Source organism: Etheostoma cragini, chromosome 5, assembly GCF_013103735.1.
Source record: "Etheostoma cragini isolate CJK2018 chromosome 5, CSU_Ecrag_1.0, whole genome shotgun sequence".
NCBI classification, from domain to species: Eukaryota; Metazoa; Chordata; class Actinopteri; order Perciformes; family Percidae; genus Etheostoma; species Etheostoma cragini.
This window is the reverse complement of record NC_048411.1, coordinates 19546338-19572130: the sequence shown is the minus strand read 5'-3', so window position 1 is coordinate 19572130 and position 25793 is coordinate 19546338. Positions and strand designations below refer to the sequence as shown.

General features: G+C 39.0%; 1 protein-coding gene across 7 annotated transcripts in view; it reads left to right on the top strand.

Moving 5' to 3' along the window:
* The first annotated feature begins 331 nt into the window (after positions 1 to 331).
* The window catches only part of LOC117944331 (dmX-like protein 1), a 56771-nt gene continuing 31309 nt past the window's right edge, over positions 332 to 25793 (top strand). For 3 of the 7 annotated variants that reach the window (XR_004656550.1, XM_034871004.1, XM_034870998.1), the window contains exons 1-24: positions 332 to 689; positions 3791 to 4026; positions 4898 to 5023; positions 10242 to 10319; positions 10878 to 10953; positions 11114 to 11258; positions 11565 to 11631; positions 12026 to 12210; positions 13145 to 13361; positions 15615 to 15795; positions 16425 to 16601; positions 16768 to 17009; positions 18016 to 18733; positions 19166 to 19287; positions 19770 to 19859; positions 20348 to 20453; positions 20587 to 20709; positions 20812 to 21027; positions 21594 to 22828; positions 23029 to 23287; positions 24002 to 24135; positions 24498 to 24684; positions 24771 to 24881; positions 25604 to 25773. Coding sequence is in view for 6 of the 7 variants with exons in the window: in XM_034871004.1 (XP_034726895.1) it covers positions 3940 to 4026; positions 4898 to 5023; positions 10242 to 10319; positions 10878 to 10953; positions 11114 to 11258; positions 11565 to 11631; positions 12026 to 12210; positions 13145 to 13361; positions 15615 to 15795; positions 16425 to 16601; positions 16768 to 17009; positions 18016 to 18733; positions 19166 to 19287; positions 19770 to 19859; positions 20348 to 20453; positions 20587 to 20709; positions 20812 to 21027; positions 21594 to 22828; positions 23029 to 23287; positions 24002 to 24135; positions 24498 to 24684; positions 24771 to 24881; positions 25604 to 25773 (5052 nt within the window). In the remaining variant the exon portion in view is untranslated. Of the gene's footprint in view, positions 690 to 3790; positions 4027 to 4897; positions 5024 to 10241; positions 10320 to 10877; positions 10954 to 11113; positions 11259 to 11564; positions 11632 to 12025; positions 12211 to 13144; positions 13362 to 15614; positions 15796 to 16424; positions 16602 to 16767; positions 17010 to 18015; positions 18734 to 19165; positions 19288 to 19769; positions 19860 to 20347; positions 20454 to 20586; positions 20710 to 20811; positions 21028 to 21593; positions 22829 to 23028; positions 23288 to 24001; positions 24136 to 24497; positions 24685 to 24770; positions 24882 to 25603; positions 25774 to 25793 lie in introns of those variants that run through there. The other 4 variants (XM_034870999.1, XM_034871001.1, XM_034871000.1 and 1 more) reach the window with 4 other exon arrangements.

Genomic DNA, 25793 nt, shown 5'->3' with positions numbered 1-25793 from the left:
CATACCAAAACGGACAACTAACTCATGTGCAGTGTTAAAGTTTTCTTATCTGTGCAATATCATTATTGATATTTTATTGGTGCAATACTGTAAATACTTTGTATTCAACCTTTCAGTCTGTTTAGCCAATTTATTATATTTGCCTGTATTGCTTTTTTAACTATCTCTTGCTTTTTGTTTTACAGTTTACATATTTAATATTATATCTTACATTCTTTACTGTTGCCTCTAGTTTTTGCACTGTCCCCTTTGCTACTTTACAAAAGTCCCTGCTGTGGGATTAGTTTATGTCAGAAAGCAACTACAAGGACCATAATGCATTGCAGCGAAACAGTCATCATGACATGTCTTCAACATAAGGAACAGCTTCTTCCTTGGAAGCGTTTCATCTGCTAACCTTGCGGAGAGGTTGGCTCCTTCTTATGGTTAGCATTTTGAGAAGTAATTGAAAAGCTACTCGTCTTGGCAAGTAGATATTGACAGGAACTAAACGTGTGCCAGAAGTGACCTACAGCTAGCTTACTAGCCCAGGAGCTTGTTAAAAGAGAGCTTAACAAGCTAGTACGCGTAAACGACAGCTAACCGAGGATACCTAATAATTTAACATTAACGTTCACCAAAGAGAGCAGCTGAAAAGAATACCTGTTATCGCTGTATCTACAGGATATATTAGGAAGTAGCAGTACAAGGTAAGTCTCTAGCTAACACTGCTCGTGTTACGTTGTTTAACGTTATTATTAACTGCAGATGGCTAGCTAAACTTGACAGCTAAGTTAGCTTCATGATTCGACGACTTGTAAACAGAGAGCTGATAGGAAGTTTTCGCTTAAAACAAGTAAGACAGACACTTAAACAAATACGTTTTATGTATTCATGTGACGCAGTGTTAGTCAGATGTGTCATTTGCTAACCCTATCACGTGAGTTGCCACAGCATAGGGAACTCACATTGTCTCAATAAAATATCCTTACGTTACTGCTGCACTTTGTGTGTAGCTAAGACCAAACTTTGACATTCAAGTATGTGTTGCCCACTTACTAAAAATACATTATTTTGTGCTGTAGATATCCCCCAAAAGTGACATTACGCTACTGTGTATCAGTAGAGCTTGTAGTTACGTGATATGGATGGCTCTTTTCGGTGAATGTTACTTTACTCAATTGTCCCTACTTGTTACTGCAACAAAGTTTAGTGGACAAACACTGTAAAACAAGTTGTAACACAAAGGAGATTAACATGGCTTGCAGTGCTAAGTAAGGTGGCTACACCAAGTAAGGTGTAGCCTTCATTGTAGTGACCCGCTTGGCTCACTGACACCTGCTCTCCACCCTTTTTTTAATAACGGATTTTTAGGTATATTCTTTATTGGACTTGCTTTGCTTCCTCTGCCAGCATATGGAGGTTAAATATCCTACATTAGCCTACACAGGCATTTCTGAAGTCAGTGCTGTTCTTACCCACCCAATAATTCAACATACTTCTATCACTTAAGTACCTTTTTTTTGTAGAAATTGTAAAACAATGCCTTTATAATTGTATACACTTTCAGAATAAACCTGAAATCTTTTTAGATGACTTAACTAGATTTACCCATCATCATACAGTTGCCTCTTTATTAAATACACATGACAATTTTTACATGGGCAGTACACAGAAGCTGATGCCACACTGCTATAAATTCTTCCTTCCAAGAGATTATGTGACACTGGACCACTGGACTTGTACGCCATCAGCAACTACAGCATCACCTTTCTGGTCCAAGGTCCTATTTTATAGGCTCTTTAAATGCCCTCCTCTATATTTACTGCTGATGGTTATTCAAATACGAATACATATACTAATTAGTTTGGCAATATTCTAGCTGACACCATTTGTTTGACAGTGAAATAAGTATTTATGACAACCAGCTGACTCAATACAATTCAATTTGATTTATAGTTATTTCGGTACACTTTACAAATAACATAGGTCTAGACCACACTCTATGATTTACAAACAACACATGTGACATGGATTTTAGGACGGGCCACCATGATTAAATGAGCTTTGATGCCAAAGATCCCATTGTGTGATTCCCTACAGTTTTGGACTAGTGTGCAGAAAGTTTTGAGAACACTTTGCTCTGTATGGAAAATACGGTGAAACAGAAACTATTCGCACACACCATGTTTCCTTCTTGATAAAATACATTTGCAGAATGTTAAATCAAATTGCTCTAGGATTTACTATGGCAGCTGTGGCTCAAGAGGTAGAGGAACTTGTCCTTTAATCACAAGGTTAACTTTGCCATTCCATCTTTGGCTTCACATATCGAATTGTACTTGAGTAAAACACTAATCCCCAAGTTGTTCTACCGATTTGACAGGCCAGCGCCCTACATGGCAGCATCGGTACAGTGGGGCTCGAAAGTTTGGGCACCCCACGTAAAAATTTGTATTAATGTGCATAAAGAAGCCAAGAAAAGATGGAAAAATCTCCAAAAATGCATCAAATGACAGATTAGACATTATTATAATATGTCACAAAAACTTAGATTTTATTTCCATTTTGAGGTGTGTTTAGGATCGTTATCCATTTGTTGAAGCCATCCACTCTTTAACTTTAGCTTTTTCACAGATGGCATCAAGTTAGCGTCCAACATTTTATTGAATCCGTTTTTCCTTCTACTCGTGAAATGTTCCCTGCGCCACTGGCTGCAATACAACCCCAAAGCATGATTGATTCACCCCCATGCTTAACAGTTGGACAGAGGTTCTTTTCATTAAAGTCTGTGCCCTTTCTTCTCCAAACTTACCTTTGCTCATTCCGGCCACAAAGTTCTATTTTAACCTCATTGGTCCAAAGAACGTGTTTCCACAATGCATCAGGCTTGTCTATATTTTCATTTGCAAACTTCAAACGCTGTTTTTTGTGGTGAGGACGTAGAAGAGGTTTTCTTCTGATGACTCTTCCATGAAGACCATATTTGTACGAGTATCTCTTTATAGTGGAATAGTGTACCACAACTCCAGTGTCTGCCAGGTCTTTCTGACTGGAACGTGGGTTTTGACTTGCTTTTTTTACAATCCGTCGAGTTGTTCTGTCTGATATTTTTCTTGGTCTTCCAGATCTTTCTTTAACTTCCACTGTTCCTGATGACTGCCATTTCTTAATTCCATTCCGAACAGAGGATGTTTGCTTCTGAAAACGCTTTGATATCTTCTTAAAGCCTCCTCCTGCTTTGTGAGCGTCAACTACTTTCAGTTTCAGTTTTCTAGACAACTGCTTAGAAGAACCCATGGTGCTGATTGTTGGTGGCAAGGTCAGATGAGTCTGCGCATTTAAAACCTTAAGATAAACATCACATGGTCTTTCCAGACATTGATTGAGAACAATCCATGACACTGTCAGGTCTCAGATTTCCAAAGGGGGCGGTGCATACTATAAACTCTGCAGGGTGTTGAAACCTTTGCAGATGCCATTTTTTAGTTTTCTGTTATTTTTAAAGTGTAAATGATGGAAATAAAATCTAACATTTTGTGACATATATGAATGTCTGATCTGTCATTTTATGCCTTTTGGAGATTTTTCCATCTTTTCTTGGCTTCTTAATGCACATTAATACAACTTTTTACCTGGGGTGCCCAATCTTTCGAGCCCTACTGTATATGAATTATTTGTGAAAGAGGCAAATTGTAAAGAGCTTAGTCTGGGAAGCTAGAAATGCATGATATAAATGCAGTCCATTTACCCTGAACCAAAACATTTTCTTATGTTTTTTTCTCTCCCTTCCTCTCTTACTACTGGCAAGCCTGTAGAGACACTGAAGTGAAATTACAGGCCACAGACAAAGATGAACACATCCTTCCCATGGTTTACCATGAATCTCACCTGGAGTGGGTGGATGTTGTGAGAAAGGAGAGAGGAGGACGGAGCACAAGGGGACTATAAACAAGAGTCATGAATCTCCATCAGGTCCTCACAGGGGCTGTCAACCCTGGAGACAATTGTTTCTCTGTAGGGAGCGTCAACGATGTGCCATTCACGGTAAGATATTTCAGGCTCTGGAAATATTTTCCTTCGAGCCATTTAGAAGCTCCGATTCTTAGGGGTTGGCCAAACGGATGTATCTGAACAGATAGTTCAGATACATCCAGGAGCAAAATACAGGATACAGGAGCAAAAGTACAGATTGTAAAAAGCACTGATTTCAAATAGGCTTTGCTAAAGACAGTGTTAGCGCATGGACTAAAAAGGAAGTCAAATTTGTCATTCTTACCTTGCCCTAAAGAAATAAGTATTGTAAAGAATTTGCTTTGTTTTAGTGTAAGTGTTGCACCTCCACTATAAAACACTGCAGAAAACCCTGTAGACAAAACACCATTCATTTGATTTGTTTCTTACTCACTTCACCTATCTAACAGATAGGGATGTGTTAGCTCGAACAGATGCTTATTTTTATAATTTCTTTGAATTGCATTAGAATGTAGTCTATGTCCGTTTTACATAATTTAGATCATGCTTAATAGTGCAAAAACACTTCCCTCTACTGCGGGAAGTCCTTGCTTACTGGTTTTAGGACTGTCCGAAATATATGTCAGAACCTCTGACTGCTTTGCACTTTGTGACCTCAAAGCAAACTCTGAGATACTAGTGTGATGCTATTTATAGAATAGATCAATAGGAGACCTATTTCTGTACATCTGTCCTCTTGTGATGGAGGCACAGTCACAGTAAATCGTAGCTCATGTGGAGATCTCCTCAAGAGACCGTTGAATTCTAATCCTATCTGCTTTTACTCCAGAGCAGTCCCATGATGGCAACTGACCATCATTTGACACAGTGACACTCTCTCGGTGGATCTGAGTATCATCTTCATATCTTTCCCCTTTTTTGCTGTTTCTTTTTCTCTTGATAGGCCTATGCGTCAGGTTGTGATGTGGTGATTTTAGGCAGTAACTTTGAGCGACTGCAGATCATCCCAGGGGCCAAACATGGTAACATCCAGGTCGGCTGTGTTGACTGCTCACTGCAGGGTGGACAGGTAAGAATAATGGAGTAGTATTGTCTTGTTGGGTTTTCTGGTTGATGAGCAAACCGGGATGTTTCTGTAATTCCATACCATTTTTGTTGAGTACGAACATTTCAATTTACAGGAATATTTAATTTTTAAATGTTAATTAGATTTATTCATAGTGTGCCAGTGGTCACTGGGAATGCTTATTTAAATGAAAATAACTTGATGGACCGTGTTGTTTCTTTATCTTTTAAAAGAAATTGGAGGTGAATTATTGTATTGTAGCTCAATGGAAGATACAGGATATGCTACAGAAAATGTTTCCCCCATATACAAACAATGAAGGATGTGCAAAATACAATAATATTACACCATATTTATAGCTAACCCTCACTGCCATCCATTGATTTCTGACAGAGATCTAACATATAATGGGGGATCAATAAAAAAAGATGTTTGCAGAGCACCATGACGTACAGTTCTCCTTCCTTTTTGCTTTGTTTTATTTTAATGACCACACAATCAGGGTAAGGCAAGCTCAGTCCAATGTTGCTAAAATGTTCAGGACTCTGTTCTGCTCAGATTTGGTTATAGTTTAATGTAACTGTCTTGCAAGGCACGTTAGTGCCAACTCTTGAATTAAGTGTTTGCAGCCTATGTTTTCAGTAAAGAGATTTGTTGGTGACATCAAAGTCTGTTTTCATGAACTTGAGCTTCCTACCATCAACCTTTTAGTGAGAGAAAAATCCCCAAGTAAAGGCAAATAGTGGTACAGCAGGCACATTCACTGATTTAATGCCACTCATAATCCGTTTAGGGACTCCAAAATGGGTTGCCACAAACAAAAGATCAGATGTGATGTTTTTGGTAATTTATATCTGGGAAAGATCTGCAAAAATGGATTGGTTTATGTAATCTTTTTAATGTTTCTTATTGAAATGTATTCTGTGGCACAGCGAGACATCAAGAGAATTGCTTGTGTGTACACTTTCAGTTTACTACAGGAATAGTCTAAATGTAGAACTGGATCAGATTGTACTCGTCTTGGCCGAAGTTCAGGTAGGCTTTGTGAAGGACGGTGGTGTTGGGGTTAGGCCAAGTTGTAGAAAGTATTTAAGAGTAAAGCTGGGCAATATATCAATATTATGATAAGAAACTAAATATCATCTTTAAATTTTGGATATCACAATATGGCCTAAGGGTTTTAATGGCTGCATTACAGTAAAGTTATGTAATTTCCTGAACTTACCAGACTGTTCTCACAGTTCTATTCATCACCTTTACCTCTTAATCATTTTTTCCACATAACTGATGATTATTTACCAAAAATCTCATTGTGTAAATATTTTGTGAAAGCACCAATGGTCAACCTACAATATCGTCGCAATATAGATATTGTTTCTGTATTTATCGTTTGGTTCATATTGATGTTTAATATGTGTATATACTATGTACGTACCAACCACCAAGGCAAATTCATTGTAAGTGTTACTTGGCAATAAATCCGTTTCTGACTCTGATTTATTTGGTCAAAACTGTTGTGATAATGATTTTCTCAATACCGCTCAGCAATATTTAGGAGCAAGAATGAAGAATTATAGCCTACTGAATATTTGTTTAAGACCTAAGTGTGGAGTTCACTGCTAAAAAAACTGATGTGAACACTAAAAAAATGTGGCCGAGATACAACACTTACTGACACTAGTTGACTAGCTATTAGTCCCAACCTAAGCTGGTTTGGGTTATTTGAGTAGTTTCTTCTGGAGTTTTGGAACTTTCCCCATAGAGTGATGCCATAAAAACTGAAAAGCTGCTAAAGGTCAGATCTGAATCTGTATAATGTGTGCACTAAATCTCTGCAGGCTTTGTTTATAATAACACTATCTAGCTTGCATTGTTTTAATATCCGTGGCCGTCATCACAAGAAGAATTGCATGTCCAAGTCACATACTTGCTCACTGCTGTTTTTTTCAGTGAAAGCCAAAGCAACCCGTCCTAACTACAGTCACAGTAGTCACGATTTGTCTTAGTTACTGAGTAACAATGCTGCAGTCAAATAAATGGGGATAATTCCAGGATTTCTACATCTGCAACATAACATTTGACACATTACTCCATAAAGATTTAAAAGGCAGAAACTATCATTGCAGCCCATCACTGTAATTTGGGTTTAATTTTTAATTAGTGGTGGTGGTATCCTTATTAAAACAGCAGACAGGCCTGACTTAATTCAAATGAGAGTAAAGATTGCTCACCCAATCCATCACCACTCCCCTCATGTGATGTTAATTCCAATAACGTTGGCCAAGAAGTATCCTAACATGTCTCAAGCATGGTCTAGCATCTGATTAAGCATGTTCAGTTGGGATCATCTCATGCTGTGATATTTCCAATGCTAGTAGTTTACACATCATTGTTGAGTAGACGTCACCTGCGCTCACACTGTGGTAGCACTTAACATGCATTTTGAAAGCATTTGTGACCTTTTGCAATGAAATATGTATTTTCCAAAATCCTTATACTGAGATTACGATATTATTGTGAGACATTACTAAAGTTCGAGCAAACGACAAAAGCACTGAGTGGAACAGCAACCTGCAACAGGCTTCGGCACTGCTTTAGGTGTTGTCTTCCACCAGGTTCAACTATGAATTGCCTAATATCCTTAAAGTGTAACTCTCGCCAAAAGGCAACCTAAGGTCTTTTTGTGAATGTACCCGAGTCTAACCTTTGTTTGAAAGCATAATTAGGACAGAAGCACCACTTTTAAGATTTTCTGAAAAGAAAATTTGGGGTCAAATGGCGTTTTGAATGGTTGCGCTAGGGGCAATTAAAAAGAAAAACTACAAACACTGAAAACAGTGAAACTTTGTATGAAGTATCAACAGGCTCTACACATGAATTCGAGCATCAATAACATTGTTTGTGTAAACAGTTTACTAAAAAGGGATTTGAACGGCTCACACTAGCTGTTGTTTTTTCTGGTCGCTGCCATCCTGCCAGTCAAAAAGAGTTTGTGTTTTCAATGGACGTAGTGTTTGAAAAATAGTGATTTTGATGCAATCATAGAAGTGCGCCTAGCGCTCCCATTCTAAAAATGCTCTTAAACGAAAGTTTGACTCGGGTACGTTCACAAAAAGACCCTAAGTTGCATTTTGGTGAGAGTTACACTTTAACATTTTTTAAAGCAAAAGACAAACATAAATTATTACAATGTTTGATCTCTGTGTTAGACTACCTCCCAATTGTAATGCCTATTTGTTGTTCTCAACATGCTTGCATTAGAACTAATGCAGGACGAGCAACACTGGGGAGACAGGACAGGGAGCAACATCTCCTAAAATCAGACTAAAACACACTCATTATGGCTAGTTAGCTAAAACCTTATTTAAACGATGCATTAGCAAAATATGCTTAGGCACAGCGCGTGCAGACTATGCTTGATACACACACAGGGACGCGCAGCAGCACAAAAACATGTAAAAGATGAAAAAATAAAAATATTACAACGTGAAATAGTATTATGATATGATCTTTTCACACTCTTTCACTTCACACACAAGCAGATCAATTTCTTCTCCTGAAAATCTCTCCTTCCTGCTTAGCACAATCATAATAGCAATGCGACAAGGTACAAACACGCGCGGCTTTTAAAGGGAATGGGAGATGACGACGATGGGTTTATTTTTGTGTTACGCCCAAAACACACCTGTGGTTAATTAAGAGACGACGTACAACCCTTTTCAACCTGGCACACTGACCCTTTTTCTGCCGTTAAACTAGCAAAGGATTCATACACTACCTAATTTCACCTGTGCCAGGCGCTTCCCACCATGCTCTTACATAATTACAATAGGGCCCTTTTGTTTTATAACGTAACGTTTGTTTTTTGTTTTTTTGCTACTCGCATAACAGAACTATGTTGACTTGACTACTTTATTCCTTTGACTAGAGCTACAGTAAATCATTCTTTTAAATCCTAAATGGGTTACATTTTGCTCTCCACTGGAATTTGATTAAACGTGATCTGTGTAAAAAACAAAAAAGATATATTTTCCTTATGTATCATCATGCCATGAGCCATCATCTGTCTCGAAAGCTTTTATGAGACTGTGCTTTGTGCATGTGATGGCTTGTGTCTGTGTGTGTGTGTGTGTGTGTGTGTTTGCTTGCCTGTGTCAATTAATATATGCACATTTACACGAGTGAGTGTGTGACTCACTCCTTCACAGTATTCATTCTGTGACAGTCGGCATATTATTTACCCCAATGGAGACACAGCTTGTATTATCTAAGACCCAGACCTTATTAAGCTTGTTATTTGTGTGCACTGCCACTGCCATTTCCCACATTCAGTCTGTTCAACATTGACTGTGACTCCCATAGACAGCACTTTTTGATTCAAATTTATTTATAGTATCAAATCACAACAAAAGTCATCTCGAGACACTTTACAGATTAGTTGACCAGATTGGTCTAGACCACACTCTATAATTAACAAAAAAGCCCCGCAAATTCTAGTAATTCCCCCAAGAGCAAGCAATTAGTTCAACAGTGGGGAGGAAAAACTTCCTTTTAGGAAGAAACCTTAGACAGACCCAGGCTCTTGGTAGGCAGTGTCTGACGGTGCCAGTCGGGGGTGTGACGCACAATGGCAGTAATATTCAAAATAAAGATAATGGAACAGGGGCTATAAATGGCAGTTGTAGTAGTTCATGTCATAGCAGGGCACTGCAGGGCGTTACAGGGTGTAGCGTGGCAGAGCAGAGGTGGACTAAGCGTAATGCAGCAGGAAACTGCAGGGCATCGCAGCTTCAGCATGTAGACAATGTTGACTAAACACTGGGTTGTTTATATCCTCAAGGTATTTGTTGTCCAGGGACTATTCTAATTTACTATTGAGACATGTCATTGTTTGCCTAGTAAGCTACACATGTTTTTAGTTTGCTGCTCCAAATTAGGATCTTGAATCTACTACTCTAGATTTACTGTCTAAATTGTCAAACTATGGTTTAGTGGCATTTATATAATATAAAGTCTATTACTTAAACCAAAAATGTCTTTCAAATGTTTTAAGTTTCACTGTAATTGACAAGAATCATTTAAAATGAAATAGAATGAAATTGGAATATAACATGTGGAATAATATATGATTCTTGCAAATATGTTTTCAGGTAAACCTTTTTAAATCTGTATCAGAAAACACGTCTTAATATTTAACATGTTGCCTTTTTTCTGCACACAGATTGCAGCTTCCTATGGAAGCATTGTGTGTGTCTTTGAGCCTGTTCAACACCCAGATCAAAAAGACACATCACTGTCTGTGAGTAGCCTACATTATCTTCCAGTCGCAGTCATGCTTATATTCAGATCCTTCTGCAAAACAAGACCTTTCTTTTTCAGGCGACGCTCTGATAGTTGAAACAGAGTAGAATATTGTTCTTTTAAACCCATCAGAAAGTCACCGGGGAAAAACGTATATTTCAAACACATGCACATACTTACTGAAATATTGTATAAAGTTTTGCAGGCATTGCCTTGTTTACTGTTATTCCTGTTCTGTAGTCTGTGCAAAGGTCCTAGGTTTGTTATGTCAGCGTTGAACAGCCTTCGGTTGTTACAGAAGTCAAAGAAGGAATCATAAGGAATTGAAAGATTAAAAACAACCCACAACCTCTTTCAATGCAGATATTCCCTGGTAATAGAGCTGCTGTCCATGTACCCTGATTACATGTGGCCCACATGAATGCAACTTCACTGTTAGTTCTTGTTCTGCAGTTACAACTACTAATATAAGGGACCAAAGAAAATTAATTTTTTCATAATCTGTCCAATGTCTATCAATATTGTTTTCTAAATGTCTTTAATGTTTTATTTTTAGCAGAACTGCCAATGGCAGAAGACTGGTCAATTTGCATTAAAGTCTATGGTACGGAACCTGGCCTGGCACCCTACAGGTACTTTCATACACAGTGCTCTCTTAAAGTAACATGAAAATACCCATATGCACACGCTCCTGCAGTATATGCCTTCCTGCATTTTTTGTTGTTGTTGTTTAAACAGATTATATGATACAAGACATGTCTTGACAGTGTGGATGTGTTTTTGTGTATTCAGGCAGCACTTTGTTAACAGGCTCTAGTAGCCTCCAGTTGTGGTCTAATGTTGACGGAGTGAAAGATGAAGCTGAAGAAGTGGAAAAGCAGACAGACGTTACCCTAAGAGACTCTCATTCTGCCTGGAGCTGTATCTGGCAAAGCAAGTAAGCACTGGGAAATGCAATATCTTTACATGATGCAGTCTATATTTGTAAGTTGGTGAATTCTTTTTAATTTATTTTTTAAAGGGTATCATTTTACTTTTCCAAAGTAAAATAGGCAATTTAGAAAAACTCCCTCATATAGATTTGTTTTGTAATATTTTGTAATATTCCAATACTACAGTCCTTCTAACATTGAATTTACTTGTTTTGTAATTATTTAATTTCAGATGCCATTACTTGCTATCTATTTTATGTTTTGAAAATACAGACCTTTTGAGCATTGAGTTGTTGTTTTTTTTGCTGAAGGACGGCCTCTCCAGTCAGTTTAATGAAGTTCTCTCCTGATGGGGAATTCTTTGCTACCGCTGGACAGGTAAGTCAAGTTTTTACTAAGATTTGGATACAAATTGGTGTGTACAAGTCATGTTTGCTTTGTCTATTTTTATTGGTACACCAAACAATGTAAAGAAGTAAGAAGAAAAATAAAACATTTACTTTATAAATATCAGAGGGCAAAGACAGTTTTTTTTTCACTCTGTTGTTACACACACATGCAAACAGGACCTACTGTATACACATGCATTAAATGTAGAGATGTCAGACTGCGAAGGCTGCCCATGGACAGGCGTCATGAGCAATTGAAAGTTTGGCACCTCCGCCGTGTACAGGAGGTGAACCGACCAGTACTGGCTATGGTGTTTTTTGAGATAAATGCACATTCAACAGCATGATATCAGTTATATCCCTGTTAATTCTCTCCTCTTCAGGATGACTGCCTAGTAAAGGTCTGGTACAGCACTAGTAAGTGGAAGTCGGGTGTTTTCAAACTCTTCACACCTCCAGAACAAAGTGTCAGTTTCCAGGGAGAGCTGGCCTTTTCATTTGTTTACCTGGCACATCCCCGATCTGTAACTGGTTTTTCTTGGAGGAAGACCAGCAAGTACATGCCACGGTATGGACACTGTCAAGGCAACATTTTACAGCCCACACTCTGTAGCTATGATTCATTGATTATCTTTCTGGTTCATTTTGGCCTAAGTTGACACATATGAGAACAAAAGAAAACCACAAATTAACAATTGCATAATAATGGCATGGACTGTTGTACTTTCTGTTCATTTAGCAACATAATAAACAGTATTTTGTGGGCTGAATGAAAAGGAAGGAAGTCTTCTAAGGAGCCAACTCAAAATAGTCTTATAACAACTTATAACAGTCTTACACTATACTCCCAGGCACACTGCCCTGCTTTGCCTTTTGTTAGAGCATTCCTAATGTTAAGCAACCTGTAATTGTTCTCTGACTTAAATGTGACAAAGTTCACAGAAGATTTAGCATACAGCAGTATTATTTTGGAAATGACTATGGAGAGTTACTCTACTCAACCTGTCAGCTCCGATAATTAATGAAACAGTAAAACAATGTAATGTTCACTAAGCTTAATATTTGCTGCTTTAAATAAGGATTTATGAAGTATTGAAGTGGGTTGTACTGCTATGTTGAAGGTCTGTCAATAATCAGTTGGAATAATAAAGCATTGTCTCTTATTCTACCTATGGTATCCTGATCTGTATATATATTCCAACTATCTTAACATTTTTCGTTTTAAATAAACTGGTTTGACATGTTTTTTAATGAGAAGGGATTAGACACAGTTATTCATTTGTCACCAGATGTGTCATTACTACCCTTTTTAATCTTTACTTTTTGAGCTGTAATTTATCTCTATAGAGGTGTTCTTCTTTGACTTGCTGTTAAATAGTACTATTGGCATAAGATATAAAAAACACTACTGACAAGTTCAGTGCCCCTGCAGACTTCATCCTAAATTCCTTGCCATTATTCTTCCTTTATCCGCCTTCTCTTTCCATCCTCTCTCCTAACAGAGGTGCAGTGTGTAATGTTCTGCTCACCTGCTGTAAGGACAGCGTGTGTCGGCTCTGGGCAGAGACGCTTTTGCCGGGTGACAGCCTTCTGTCCACTTACCATGACAACCACACTGGCCAGCACAGTGATACACCCAGGTGTGCTGGTCCTTCTGGTAAAAATGCCTGCAATGGGAAGTCGCAAGGAAGAACAGCACAGGAAGTAAGCTACTCAAATGTAAGTATACAGTAAATACACTCTGTTGCCACTTTAATCTTGTACAAATGCAGTCTTATACAACAGTGCTGCAGCAAATTCCTTTTTATTGAGGTTTTAATATTCCCTTTTTGTTTAAACTGTTTAAGAGAAGTGTTGATTTAACTTTATGGTTGTGATTCTGAATTATGTTTTTATATTTAGTCTATTATTATTATTAATATAAAATGTATTAATTGGTTGGAGAAAATATTAGAGACACTTTATTACAACAAACTATAATGCAACAGCACTATAAAATGGCCCTAATATTGAAAAAAAAAGAACCATTATAATCCTAATAAAATAAAAGGTAGTGCTGATTTGTTGTATTAGACCACATTTGTCATAGGTGCATGTACCTAACAAACTGGCAACTGAGTGTATATCTAACTAAAAATGTAATAATAACTAGATACCTTTCTCCAAGAAGAGAGCAGGAACTCAAATAACATAAATATAACTTCAAAAATATGTATTATAATGGTGTATAATATGTGTAATATTTCTAAATGGTATTATCAGTTTGTAGACATATATGCACAGCACATGCTGACAAAAAGTAAACAACCAAATAAATGCCTGCTACAACCAACAACTCTGACAGAAGTCAGAATTAAAATAATTAATTGTTTCAAAATGGGAAAAGAATCACCACAATTTTACTAACAGTGACAAAATAAATGCCACAAATGCTGTGATCTCTGGTTTGCTCCATTGGCCCTGACGTAGAAACAGGCTTCCTTATTTTCACCACTGGTAATGTAGGACATCGGGTGCTGCAGAGATGAGGGAACAAGAGCAAAGAAGATAGACAAAAACAGAGGCTTAGTGGAGTTAAAAGGGAAAATTAATTGGCTATCAGACATGAAGGTGGTTTTGGAAGCTTTGTAGGACTTAAAATGAGCATCAGTGTAGACTGTTGGCCTCTTTTCTTTAATCTGTGCTACACCTCAACATCATAGCTTTGATTTTTAATAGTTGTTTTTCTCTCTTTTCTTAGCTGTTGCTAGCTTACATCTGTAATGGTGATGTCTTCTGTTTTAAGTGACTTATGCTGTTACTGACAGTCTAGCTGGGCCTCAAATACAATACTTGCATCCATTTTGAAACGGGCATTTAAATGGTCATGGGTCTCACTGGCACTTACAGAGCTCAGGGCACATTAGATTACAGAAAAAATAGGTATGCTGATTTCTCCACTGTGCCTTGAGGAGAGTCTGTGAGTGAGCATGTGTGGAATTAGTCATTAAAAACCACAGACTGTGCTGGATCATCCAGGCAGTTGTCTGAAGTAACTCTCTCCCTCTAAAACTGAATGGATGGATAATACCAAGTGAGCCCCATTTAAAACTCCATTTTATTATGATGAACAGTACAAAATTTATAACAACATCAGTGAAAATGATTAAGTCCCAATTGTAGTGATAATGATGCTGAGAATTTCTAGAGGTCACAGTGATATGGGATTTCCACCACAGTCTCATTTTATCTCATTACGTATTATCAATATTTTAACAAAGGACTTTTTTGTGGGTGTGATGAGCCAATAAATCTCAATAATACTTGGAGAACCTGCAGCCTTTTCTGTTTTATAGTACTAATTTTGCACCAGACAAGCTACATAAAATCAGGGAAATTCAAACCCATTTTGTTGGTAAATGATCTCTGTGAACCTCAAGATGCTTTGTCTTGACTGCTGTTACAGGGTAATACCTTGTCGCACAGAGACTCAAGTCTAGAACTATACACTATATGCACTGCGAAACAACTGGAAAAACCCAAATTACATAACCTCAGTACCAAATTAGGTTACATTTAAATTTGGTTCCCTTGACACGCTTCTCTCTCTTGCTCAGCCAACTTCCATTCTGCCTGTTTCGCTCTAGCTCTGGCCCTGTTTTAGACAAATTGGGCAGTTACCTTAAATGTTATTTAAGGGTCTATAACAATACATTAGATTCCCATCCCAAAAGAAACACCTGTTTGAAAGCAGGTTTACCATGCGTTGCCCTGTCAACCTGAAAAGGGGAATCGCATTATGTTATTAACACATATGTTTGTCAGTAGAAAAAGTGCACTGATGAACTCAAGGCAGTCTACATTCATGAGATATTAATTTAATTTCATCCCACTCTGTGAATCAGAATTTCAGTTTATACATTCACATTTTGTTTATTATTAATAATAATAATAATAATAATCTAACTTGAATAATGAATGTTTTCTTAACAGTTGAATCTTCGAGAATCATTGGATGCCTCGTTTTATCGGGATGTGCCCCAGCCCTCTCTGACTGGCTGCCTGCCTCACCATCAGAGCCAACACTATAATCATAAAAGGAGCAGCAGCAGCATGCCTCATGCCAACGCTCTATGCCATTTCCACATTGCTGCAAGCATCAACCCTGCCACCGGTTAGACTCAAACACATTAGTTTCTGAAACTAGTTGATAATCCTGTTGACCCTCGTTACCAGCATCTTTTTGAGCACCAACAAATGATCCTAATTTAAATAAAGAATTTTGAGTTACAAGATGGTACGCCTACAGTATTACAACATATTACTTATTCCAAAACCAGAGAGTCTGCATGGATAGTTTGCTCTGCTTGAATAAAATCAGCTGAAGGTCAGAGGGCTTCAACTCTGTATTTCTTATGGCATGAAATTGTGTAAATATCACAGATTGCCTCGCATTGTTTATTTAACATCCCAGTTAGCTTTTCTGCTCAGTAAGATCTGCTCAGAGTAAATGTAGGCATTGCTGTTTGGTTCTTCTGTGTGTGGGGCAGTTTAATTTGACCTGGATCAGGGGAGACTTTTGTAGATTTCTTCAGCCTTGAGGCTGTAGAATTGTTTTTGTATGCTTGAGTTATATTTTAGCATACTTCAAACCAAATATTCGGTAAAGTGAATTTGCTCCAGCAGATGTCTCTTTGTCCTGCATGCCCCTAAGCTAATGGAATGTAAATTCTGTTATTCTTTTCCTCTTTTTTTTCCTTCTAAACGTGGTAACATCTTTATCACGTATGGTCTTTGACACAGACATTCCTCTGCTACCCTCCATCTCCTCTCTGAGTGGCGTGGATGATGAGGAACCTGGAGGACCTTTTACCGTCCACTGGCTCAACAACAAAGAGCTTCATTTCACTTTAGCTATGGAAGTCTTCCTGCAGCAGCTTAGAGGCAGCCTGGAGCAAGAGAACGAATGCTCTAATGAAGGTACAGAACAACTTTTGGATGACGCTTTAACACTTTATTTGAAGGGGTGTGCCTATAAATCTGAAATAATACTGTTAAGACTCTTTCAGGTATTGCAATATGCTTTGTGTTCCATACTGATCTTCCGAATTTACATTTGGGCCCTATGATTTGCTTTGTCTTTCAGAGCCTGAAGATGAGGATAACTTTAATGAAGAAGACAATGGTAGCAGGCCAAGCAACTCTCAAGTACCTGAGGCTGTGGAGCTTCCTTTGGCAGCAGTGAAGCACCAGGTGGATGGGCTATTAGAGGAGTGGAATAAAGGGGCAGACATGTTGTTCAGTATCCATCCCATGGACGGCTCTCTGTTAGTCTGGCATGTAGACTGGTTAGATGAATACCAGCCTGGCATGTTTAGACAAGCTCAGGTACGTTCTGTTGATATGGCTTATTTAAAACCATGTATATTAAATATATGTGGATGTTTTATGAAGTTACTTAATCTCTTTTTAAGAGATTATTTTAATCTCTTTTCCCTTTTTTTCCTAATTTGTATAGTCACAATTCAGAGATTGATAAAGAAATGCAGAGACACAGAAATGGGAAACTTCAGGAAATTAAATTAAATGAAACTTTGGGAAATTTTTACTTTTATAATTTAATGAACACTGTAAACAAAGCAGACTTTCCTTTGGTCACTCGTTTTAAGGGACTTGTTTGTCTTCACAGTTTCAAGAGGCGCTTCTTAGGGAAAGATAATTGATAGATTCTCAATAAGGTTGGGACTCATTTTGACAGCTGTAATGGTCTAGCTCATATTTCAATGGCTTCTCATCCAGCTGTTCAGTCAATTATCTTTTAATTATGTGTGACTTCAAATCAAATTGGGAAGTCCCTTGATGCATTTTTATTAGTGGTGAAATAATGAGAGCCAGCTGACTAACCTCGCAGTAAGTCAACCAGGCAAGGCAACTAAAAGAATCCCAGGTGTCATTGACATTTAGGTTGAATAGGTCTGGCTGCTTTAATTTGATAAAACAGACAGGATTCTGGTATTATTATTAGCATTAACAAAGTATTTTTGAACATTATTTTTTTTTTACATAGATGAAGGGAAAAATAATGAATGCTTTATCCCTCAAATCTCCATCAATGTCTTAGTGACTCCATAACTTTCAAAAAGTCAGTTGTCACTCAACTTCTGAATAGAAAATAGGAGAATTAGTTTTGAGCTAACCGTGTTAAAAAAAAGAAGGGTCAATGCAACATGTGTCATTACCACATTTGCATGGTAACTTAAGCATTTTCATAATGTATGATTAGTTCAAGCTAAAATATTACTTTACAATTACTCGATTGACTGAGCCCTTGTTATCACTAACCCCCGAGCTGTAAGTTTAATTTGCTTACATTGCTATGTCATTTCTCTCTCAGGTGTCGTTTGTGTCCCGTATCCCAGTAGCGTTCCCTACAGGTGATGCCATCTCCTTGAGCCACAGTGTGGTTATGTATGCCTGCAACAAGAACGTGGATCTGGCTATCCAACATGGCCGACAGCGACCACCCGGGAACACATTGCCTCAAACCAAAACTGCTCTTATAAGCTACGGAGGTCAAGGAAAAGCTTTACCCAGCAGTAGTCTTCGACTAAGCATTTTTACCCCCAACGTCCTTATGATCTCCAAACACGCTGATGGCTCCTTGAACCAGTGGGCAGTCAGCTTTGCAGAGGACTCTGCTTTCTCCACCGTTCTTAGCGTCTCTCACAAGTCACGGTACTGTGGCCACCGCTTCCACCTTAATGACCTGGCCTGTCACTCATTACTCCCTCTCCTCCTCACCACTTCACACCACAACGCCCTGAGGACGCCTGAGGCAGACAGCATCCTGGCTCCTCCGGACACCTACTCCTCGGGTTTCTCACATTCAACATCTCTGCCTCAAGGGTCACGGCCTAGCCGGGTGTCCCTGGGTGTAGTATCCCAGGATCCCAATGCGATCTACAGTGAGCTGATTTTATGGAGAGTGGACCCTGTCGGCCCACTTTCTTTGTCAGGCGGGGTCGCCGAGCTAGCTCGAATCAATTCTCTCAATTCATCAGCATTTGCAAATGTAGCCTGGCTGCCCACACTCATTCCTAGCAGCTGTTTAGGTGAGAAAAGACTTTTTTGTTTATCGTATAATAGTTATTGTTTGAAGATTGCTAAAGCAGCAGATAATAAAGTACTCAGCAATTAGCCATTTTAATCACTACAGCTTCCTTTTCAGAAATCCTTTCATGTTATTTTGGTTAGTCATATAAAGTAAATGCAGTTAGTTTTTTTGAATAGCATGACCAAATGAGACTGGCTTTGGGACATAAAATCCCCCCCAAGTTTTTTGAGTACATTTTAGCTCATTTGTAAGTAAAAAATACTTCCTGTGAAAAAGACTCATTAAAACTCTTAAAAGTTAGAATTTCCAAATAGTATCCCACTAACCACTAAAAAAATGAGTGTGTTGTACTACAATGTTCTGTGTATATAGAACATATACGCTTTGTCTGTTTTATATTTATTTGGAAGACCTGTCTTTCGCTCTTTAGGTGCGTACTGTAATTCTCCCAGCGCCTGCTTCGTTGCAAGTGACGGCCACTCACTCAGGCTGTATCAAGCTGTTATTGAAGCTAAGAAACTCCTGAGTGAGCTCTCCAATCCTGAGATATCAGTAAGTCAACGACAGGATTTTCAAACTCTGCAGGGTATAGTGAGCAACATTGCAATACCAACACATCAGTGTTTCCCCTTGGACCCTTAAACAATCAGTGAGGTAACAAGATGTTAATTAGCATTCTTGCTATTTCATTAGTGTCAGCCTTGGATGACTTAGTAGACAAAATACAAAGTGCAATGTTAATTAAAGTGAGAAAAAGTAGAACAGCAGTGATCCTTTTAATCCAATACAGCATAGTTAAATCCAGCAAGAAGTAAAGGTTGATATATTTTTTTTATTGATTTACATAGATTCATCATTTTAAAAAAATATTAATTTTACATTGTATACAGACAGCTCATTGTTTTCCTCAGCACAAATAAGTTATATATTTTTTCTTATTTTCTTAAGTGCAATTGGAACATTGAATGTTCTGAATATATAATAAATAATAGTGCCCAAATAATGTGAAAATGTTAATGTTTGTTACTTTTTAGAAATACGTTGGCGAGGTGTTCAACATCATCAGTCAGCAATCCACAGCAAAACCCGGGTGTATTATAGAGTTGGATTCCATTACTGACTTTGTAAGTATACATAAAAATAAATTGAGTGTTTGTTTTTTAACTTTCTTTCTTTCTGGTCATCGTCTAACCGCAGAGATACCACCGTAAACATCTTGGATAAGAAGGATATTAACAAAAATGTCTCCCCTGAGAGAGAGAGAGAGAGAGAGAGTGTGTGTGTGTGTGTGTGTGTGTGTGCGTGTGTGTGTGTGTGTGTGTGTGTGTATAAACTGTAATATATTTAATAACCAAAGTTTCTACCTAGTCCTAGACCATTGGTAGCATACAACAGTCTGCTGCAGACTTGACCTCAGCTATGATGAGATAAAAACAAGTGCGGAGCAAAACATTTTTCATCCCCTCTTTCACTTGCCGTTTTCATTAATGGGTGTTTGTGTAACACTAACTTGTGTCATTGCATCTGCATATTGGCTCCACAGTGGATGAAGCATGTTGTAAAGTGTCTACATCTGATGCAGTTTGATAATACTGGCTTTTGTTCTCTACAGCAGGGGAAGCAGACCCAACTCCTACATGTTTTTGAGGAGGATCTGATCCTTGGCAGTGAGAAGAGAACAGAAAGCACACAGGCAACTCCAGATTTTCTTCACACAGGTCTACAAAAAAATACTTTTTCTAAATACTTACTGTTTTTCAGGGTTAATACCAAACATTTGCACCTCCTTAAAACATTTTAATTGTGGCACTGGTTATTGATAATCTCTTTGTGTCTCTGTTTTCCCTGCAGCAGCCTCAAGCAAGGCGGCTTTCTCGGCACGGTTTTTCCTTGTGGTGGTCGAATTGACCCCAACAGGTCGCTCTCTCCTCCACATGTGGCATCTCCATCTTGCTGCTCAACCTATCACCATGGGTGGGTACTTTGAACATAAATGTAATGTATAAAAACAAATATTTTGGGAGGATTTTGACCTTAGCTTTTCTGATCAATATTTTCCTCTTCTTGTCATCACAGAAGATACGATGGAGAACGATGCCACCACAGCTTCTCCTATGAACAGTTCTACTTTGAGCTTTGACACGTTCAGATCTCCAATAACTCAGAAGAGTAAACCCTGCACTTCCAATCTGCAGAGTGCCTGTCGCCTCAGCCTCACAACACACAGGCTATACAGCCAAGAAATGGCTCTGCCGGAAGGAGTGGAAGCCATCAGTGTTACACCTTCAGCAGGTGAGGGACAATGAGGACACATACTCGCACACTATAGCCTATTGCCTTCCTCTGGTAGTAAAATGCAGAGTGGAGGACAAGAAGACACACAGTCCCTAAACACAACACAAGGCATTCCATGTATGAAGAAGGGCAATATTGATAGTAGTAGTAGCAGCAGTGTTTTTGTTATTATAATTACATTTCTCTTTGCAATTAAACTGTATTGTGATGGAATATAATTAGAACAGGGTGCACCAATGTCAGTCTAATAGCAGAGCACAGATAAAGAAATTTAACAACAACTGAGGTATTTACCGACACCATTATTGACAAGTGTGCACATTTTATGTTGTAATGGGAACCTATATAAATAAAGGTTGTTGTGTTTGTTGCTGCTATTATTACTGTTTAGCTGCCATCTGCACAGCATATATCCAATTAAACCTTTTGAAAATGAATAAAAATCTTAAAATCAATTCACAGATATTCAAGTCTAAAAAAAAGTATTAAATTGTAGAATTACAGAGAAAAAATGAAGAGAAAAACTTCCTTGCCTTATAGTGTATTCTCGTCTCTCTTCCTAGGTCACCTGAGTGCGTCATGTTCTCTGCCAGCTGATCGTGTGCCTTACCTCCTTGCTACTTCCTGTTCTGATAGAAAGGTTCGGTTCTGGAGGTGCAATGTCACGGCGCCAGAGCCATCCATTATGGACAACGTGGTGTACCAGTGGGAGGAGTGGCCTCTGCTGGTGGAGGAGAGACTTCCCAACAGCAGTGAAGTAAGAGTGCAAGGTCGTCCTATAGAGGTCAGCTGCTGTCACTCTGGACGGATTGCAGTTGCTTACAGGCAAATGCCAAACACACATCTGAGCTCGACACCCTATCTGAACTCTCACGGACTGTTGACTTCTCCTCTTACTTTGTCTTCCCTCCCATACGTGCAGTCCAACACCCACCAGACCCCAACCCTAACTGTACATCGTAGCCCAAATCTCACTCCCAGTCCCATCCTAGCCAACACTAGAGAGCCGCTGGTCCACATTGGCATCTTCCAGTGTGAGTCCACTGGTGGATCTCAGTGGATTCTAGAGCAGACTATCGTTCTGGACAGCACAGATCCCACAACTGGAAGTGCCAATATTCCTGGTAACTTGGACTTGCCGATGCCTAACGAGGAGGACTGTCCTGGTTCTATTAGTAAGAGCCAGGTTCATTTGGACTGGGTCTCCCAAGAAGATGGATCACATATTCTCACTGTTGGTATTGGGACAAAGATTTATATGTACGGCCGTCTGTCTGGGAAGCCTCCAGAACTCTGTTTGACATCTGATGCAAGTAGAGACCAGAGCTTGTCTCGCCTGGTTCTGCTTCGATCCGTTGATCTTGTCTCCTCTGTTGAAGGATCCTTACCTATTCCAGTCTCCCTCTCCTGGGTAAGAGATGGCATCTTGGTAGTAGGCATGGACTGTGAGATGCACGTCTACTCCCAGTGGCAACCCCCAGCACCACCCAAACCCAATCCCGTGATTGCCCAAGACACAGACATCAGCAGCAGTGTGTCCTCTATAATCTCAGCCGTCAGACAGAGTCAGGAGGAAGGGCTCAGTACTGGGACAACCATGTCTTCACTGGCCCCTCCCAAAAAGGCCCTGACAAGATCAATGATGAGCCTGGCACAGAAACTCAGTGGGAAGAGAACAGCGTATGACCTCCCTGCAGAGATGGAAGATTCTGGGCTTTTTGAAGCAGCTCACCAACTCTTTCCCACTCTGCCCCAGTACCACCCTGTACATTTATTGGAGCTCATGGATCTAGGGAAGGTAAGTTAAAGAAATTAAGCACCTTCTCTTTAGTTGCAGTGGCAAGTCAGTTTTGTCAATTAATATCAGTTAATTAGAATAAGGTTTGAATCTGAAATAAATCAGACCAATACATTTGTACAGAATTAAATTAGCCCGAAAATTGATATTTGTTGTGATATTTGAAATATAAATGTGTAACATAATTTGTCAATGTTAAGGTTCACCGTGCCAAAGCCATCCTCTCCCACCTGGTGAAGTGCATTGCTGGAGAAATTGTTGCACTTAAAGACAGTACCACCAATCCTGAGAAACGTGTGCGTTCTCGAACCATCAGCGCCGGAGGCAGCACAGCCAGGGATCTGAAGATGTTCTGCAAAGCAGAGAACTCTACCCCTGACTACACAGAGATAAGCTCCATCCCTCCCCTGCCTCTGTACGCCCTTCTTGCAGCTGATGAGGATACTTCACCAAAACCTGGTGGGTTTACAAAATGTGGTTTTATAATAATAATATAGAGTAATGAATAGAATAATAGTAAACATTATTTCTACAGTACTTAACATTGACCGTGTAGAGCAAAGTGCTGAAAATATGAAAATATTCATAAAATATAAAGTTGGAAAATGACAATCAGCCATGCAAAAATTGGATAAAGGATGTTTTATTGCTGTAATTTGAATATATAAAAAAACATAATATTAAAAACCTTATAACAAGTCAAAATGTATTACACTTGGAAGAACTATACTCTACACTGTGGCTACAAAGGCATTACCTTAGGTATTTTCTTGTTTGTTTATTGTTGTTTTAATTTAAAAATTATTTTTGTTATGTTGAAGATTACTTTGTCAGCGTGTCTTAAATCTGACAAACAAAAAATTTCTCCTGCTTTTAAGCATTTTACACATACAAAATCAGGGAAACAGTAATTACAGTGGGAAAGAAATCGTTAACCACCCTGCCTCAAGGTGTAAGACTTAGAATAATATCCTACTCTTTAGTCTTCTTGTTTTTCCTCATTGTATCTCTGAGGATACAAACTGGGACGAATGAAAGCAGAGAGAAAAGAGAATGTCATGCTCTTTGGTAATTTAATTGAATCTGGTGGCTCCCCAACCGGATGGGACTTTTCTGCATGCTTATGAAATATATGTCTTGTGTAATTTAGCTCTGTCTTGTGTCTCCCTACAGATAAAGTGGGCAGTGTGAGTGGAGATAGTGGGCATGGTTCCAGTCACACGGATGTTTATGATGAGCTGTTTCATACACCCAGCATTGCAGACCTGGACCCTCTGGAAGACAATCAAGAGGAAACTGGGAACAAGGTCGGTATCTGTTGGCTTGTGCTTGGTTAAAAGACATGTTTTTATATAAATGAGAGTGGACAGAAACATTTGGCCTTGTTTGGTATTCCGGTGTGAATCTTTGACATGCATAATTGTGCATGTCGTGTTTCATTTTAGATTTATTGCTGCCTTGAAAGCTCATGATGTCAAAACCAAAGGCATCCAAAATCTAGCCTTGTGTTGGCCAAATCTTTAGATACTGTTAAATAGAAGATGCACCACATACACACACACACACAAAGCTGTGTGTTTTGTTGTGAGTTTGATTCCAGCCATGGCCTTTCTCTATTATGTGTTGTAAAAAAACGAAATGCCATACAATAATTTTTCCCTGTCTGCAGGTAATTGACCTGTCCCAGTACAGTCCAACATTCTTTGGTCCAGAGCATGCCCAGGTTCTGTCCAGTCATCTTCTTCATTCCAGTTTGCCAGGCTTAACCCGTATGGAGCAGATGTCCCTTATGGCACTGGCCGACACCATCGCTACCACAAGCACAGACCTCAAGGACAGCCAGGGCAAGAGCAAAGGTACTGCAGGAAAATAAAATAAGAGTTCTTCAAATTGATAGAAACGAAGTGCTCCATTCCAAACATGTCTGTCATTGATCTACCAGGTGGCGAGACACTGGATGAGTGTGGTTTAAAGTTCTTGCTTGCCGTCAGACTCCACACCTTCCTCTCTACCTCCCTGCCTCCAGCACATAGAGCACAGCTACTACGGCAAGGTACAGTGGGATATTTTTTTGTTTTGTTTATTTAACGGACAATGCACATTCAAAGTCACTGTCCCAGAGTTAGCTCAATAGCTAATTATTATAAGAAATCCCTTAGCAGGCTAGTAGTTCAGTGGGGAAATTTCATAGCTGGCAAAAATGAGCTAACAAAGAATGCAGCATACAGGGCCACATTGACAAAAAATATTATTTTTGTAATCTACCAGCTCGTAAATTGATTGCCCTCAAAATTAGCCACTCTGTTCAAAAGGCCTTAATTACATTTTCACCCGTATGGTCTTGTCAGACTTAATGTGACTTAAGTTTCCAGCTTGCTGCCTAAAGAGCTGTCTCCCTGCACTCCTTTTATATATAGCTCCAGTGCCCACCTAGGTTTCAGTAACTCTATAAAGCCCTCTAAAGCTAGAAAGAGATAATATTACTGATGGTCTCAATTGTAAACGTTTGACAGTAAAAGTCTCAGTGAGATGTAAACAGCCAGCCAGGATGAAGTCTATTCATCATCCTTAACTATTGCAGAACAGATACCCTTGAGCAAAGCACTTAATCTATGTATGCTCCTACAAAACCCTAAGTGGCCAGCAGTACAACACTTTAACTTGAAGAGGCCACTCACTGCTTTAAATATATGGAACCGACTGTGCTCCTGCTTTAACTCACTATACAGTGTTGATATTCTCCATATGAAATACAAAACATTCCCCTCTCTCCAGGCCTGTCAACATGTCATTACGCCTGGGCCTTCCACTCTGAGGCTGAGGAGGAGCTGCTGAACATGCTGCCTGCCCTACAGAAGGGAGAGCCCACCTGGCCTGAGCTGCGCTCAATGGGTGTTGGCTGGTGGCTGCGCAGCACCAACAAGCTACGCAGGTGTATTGAGAAGGTGAGGAGCCTAATGACATT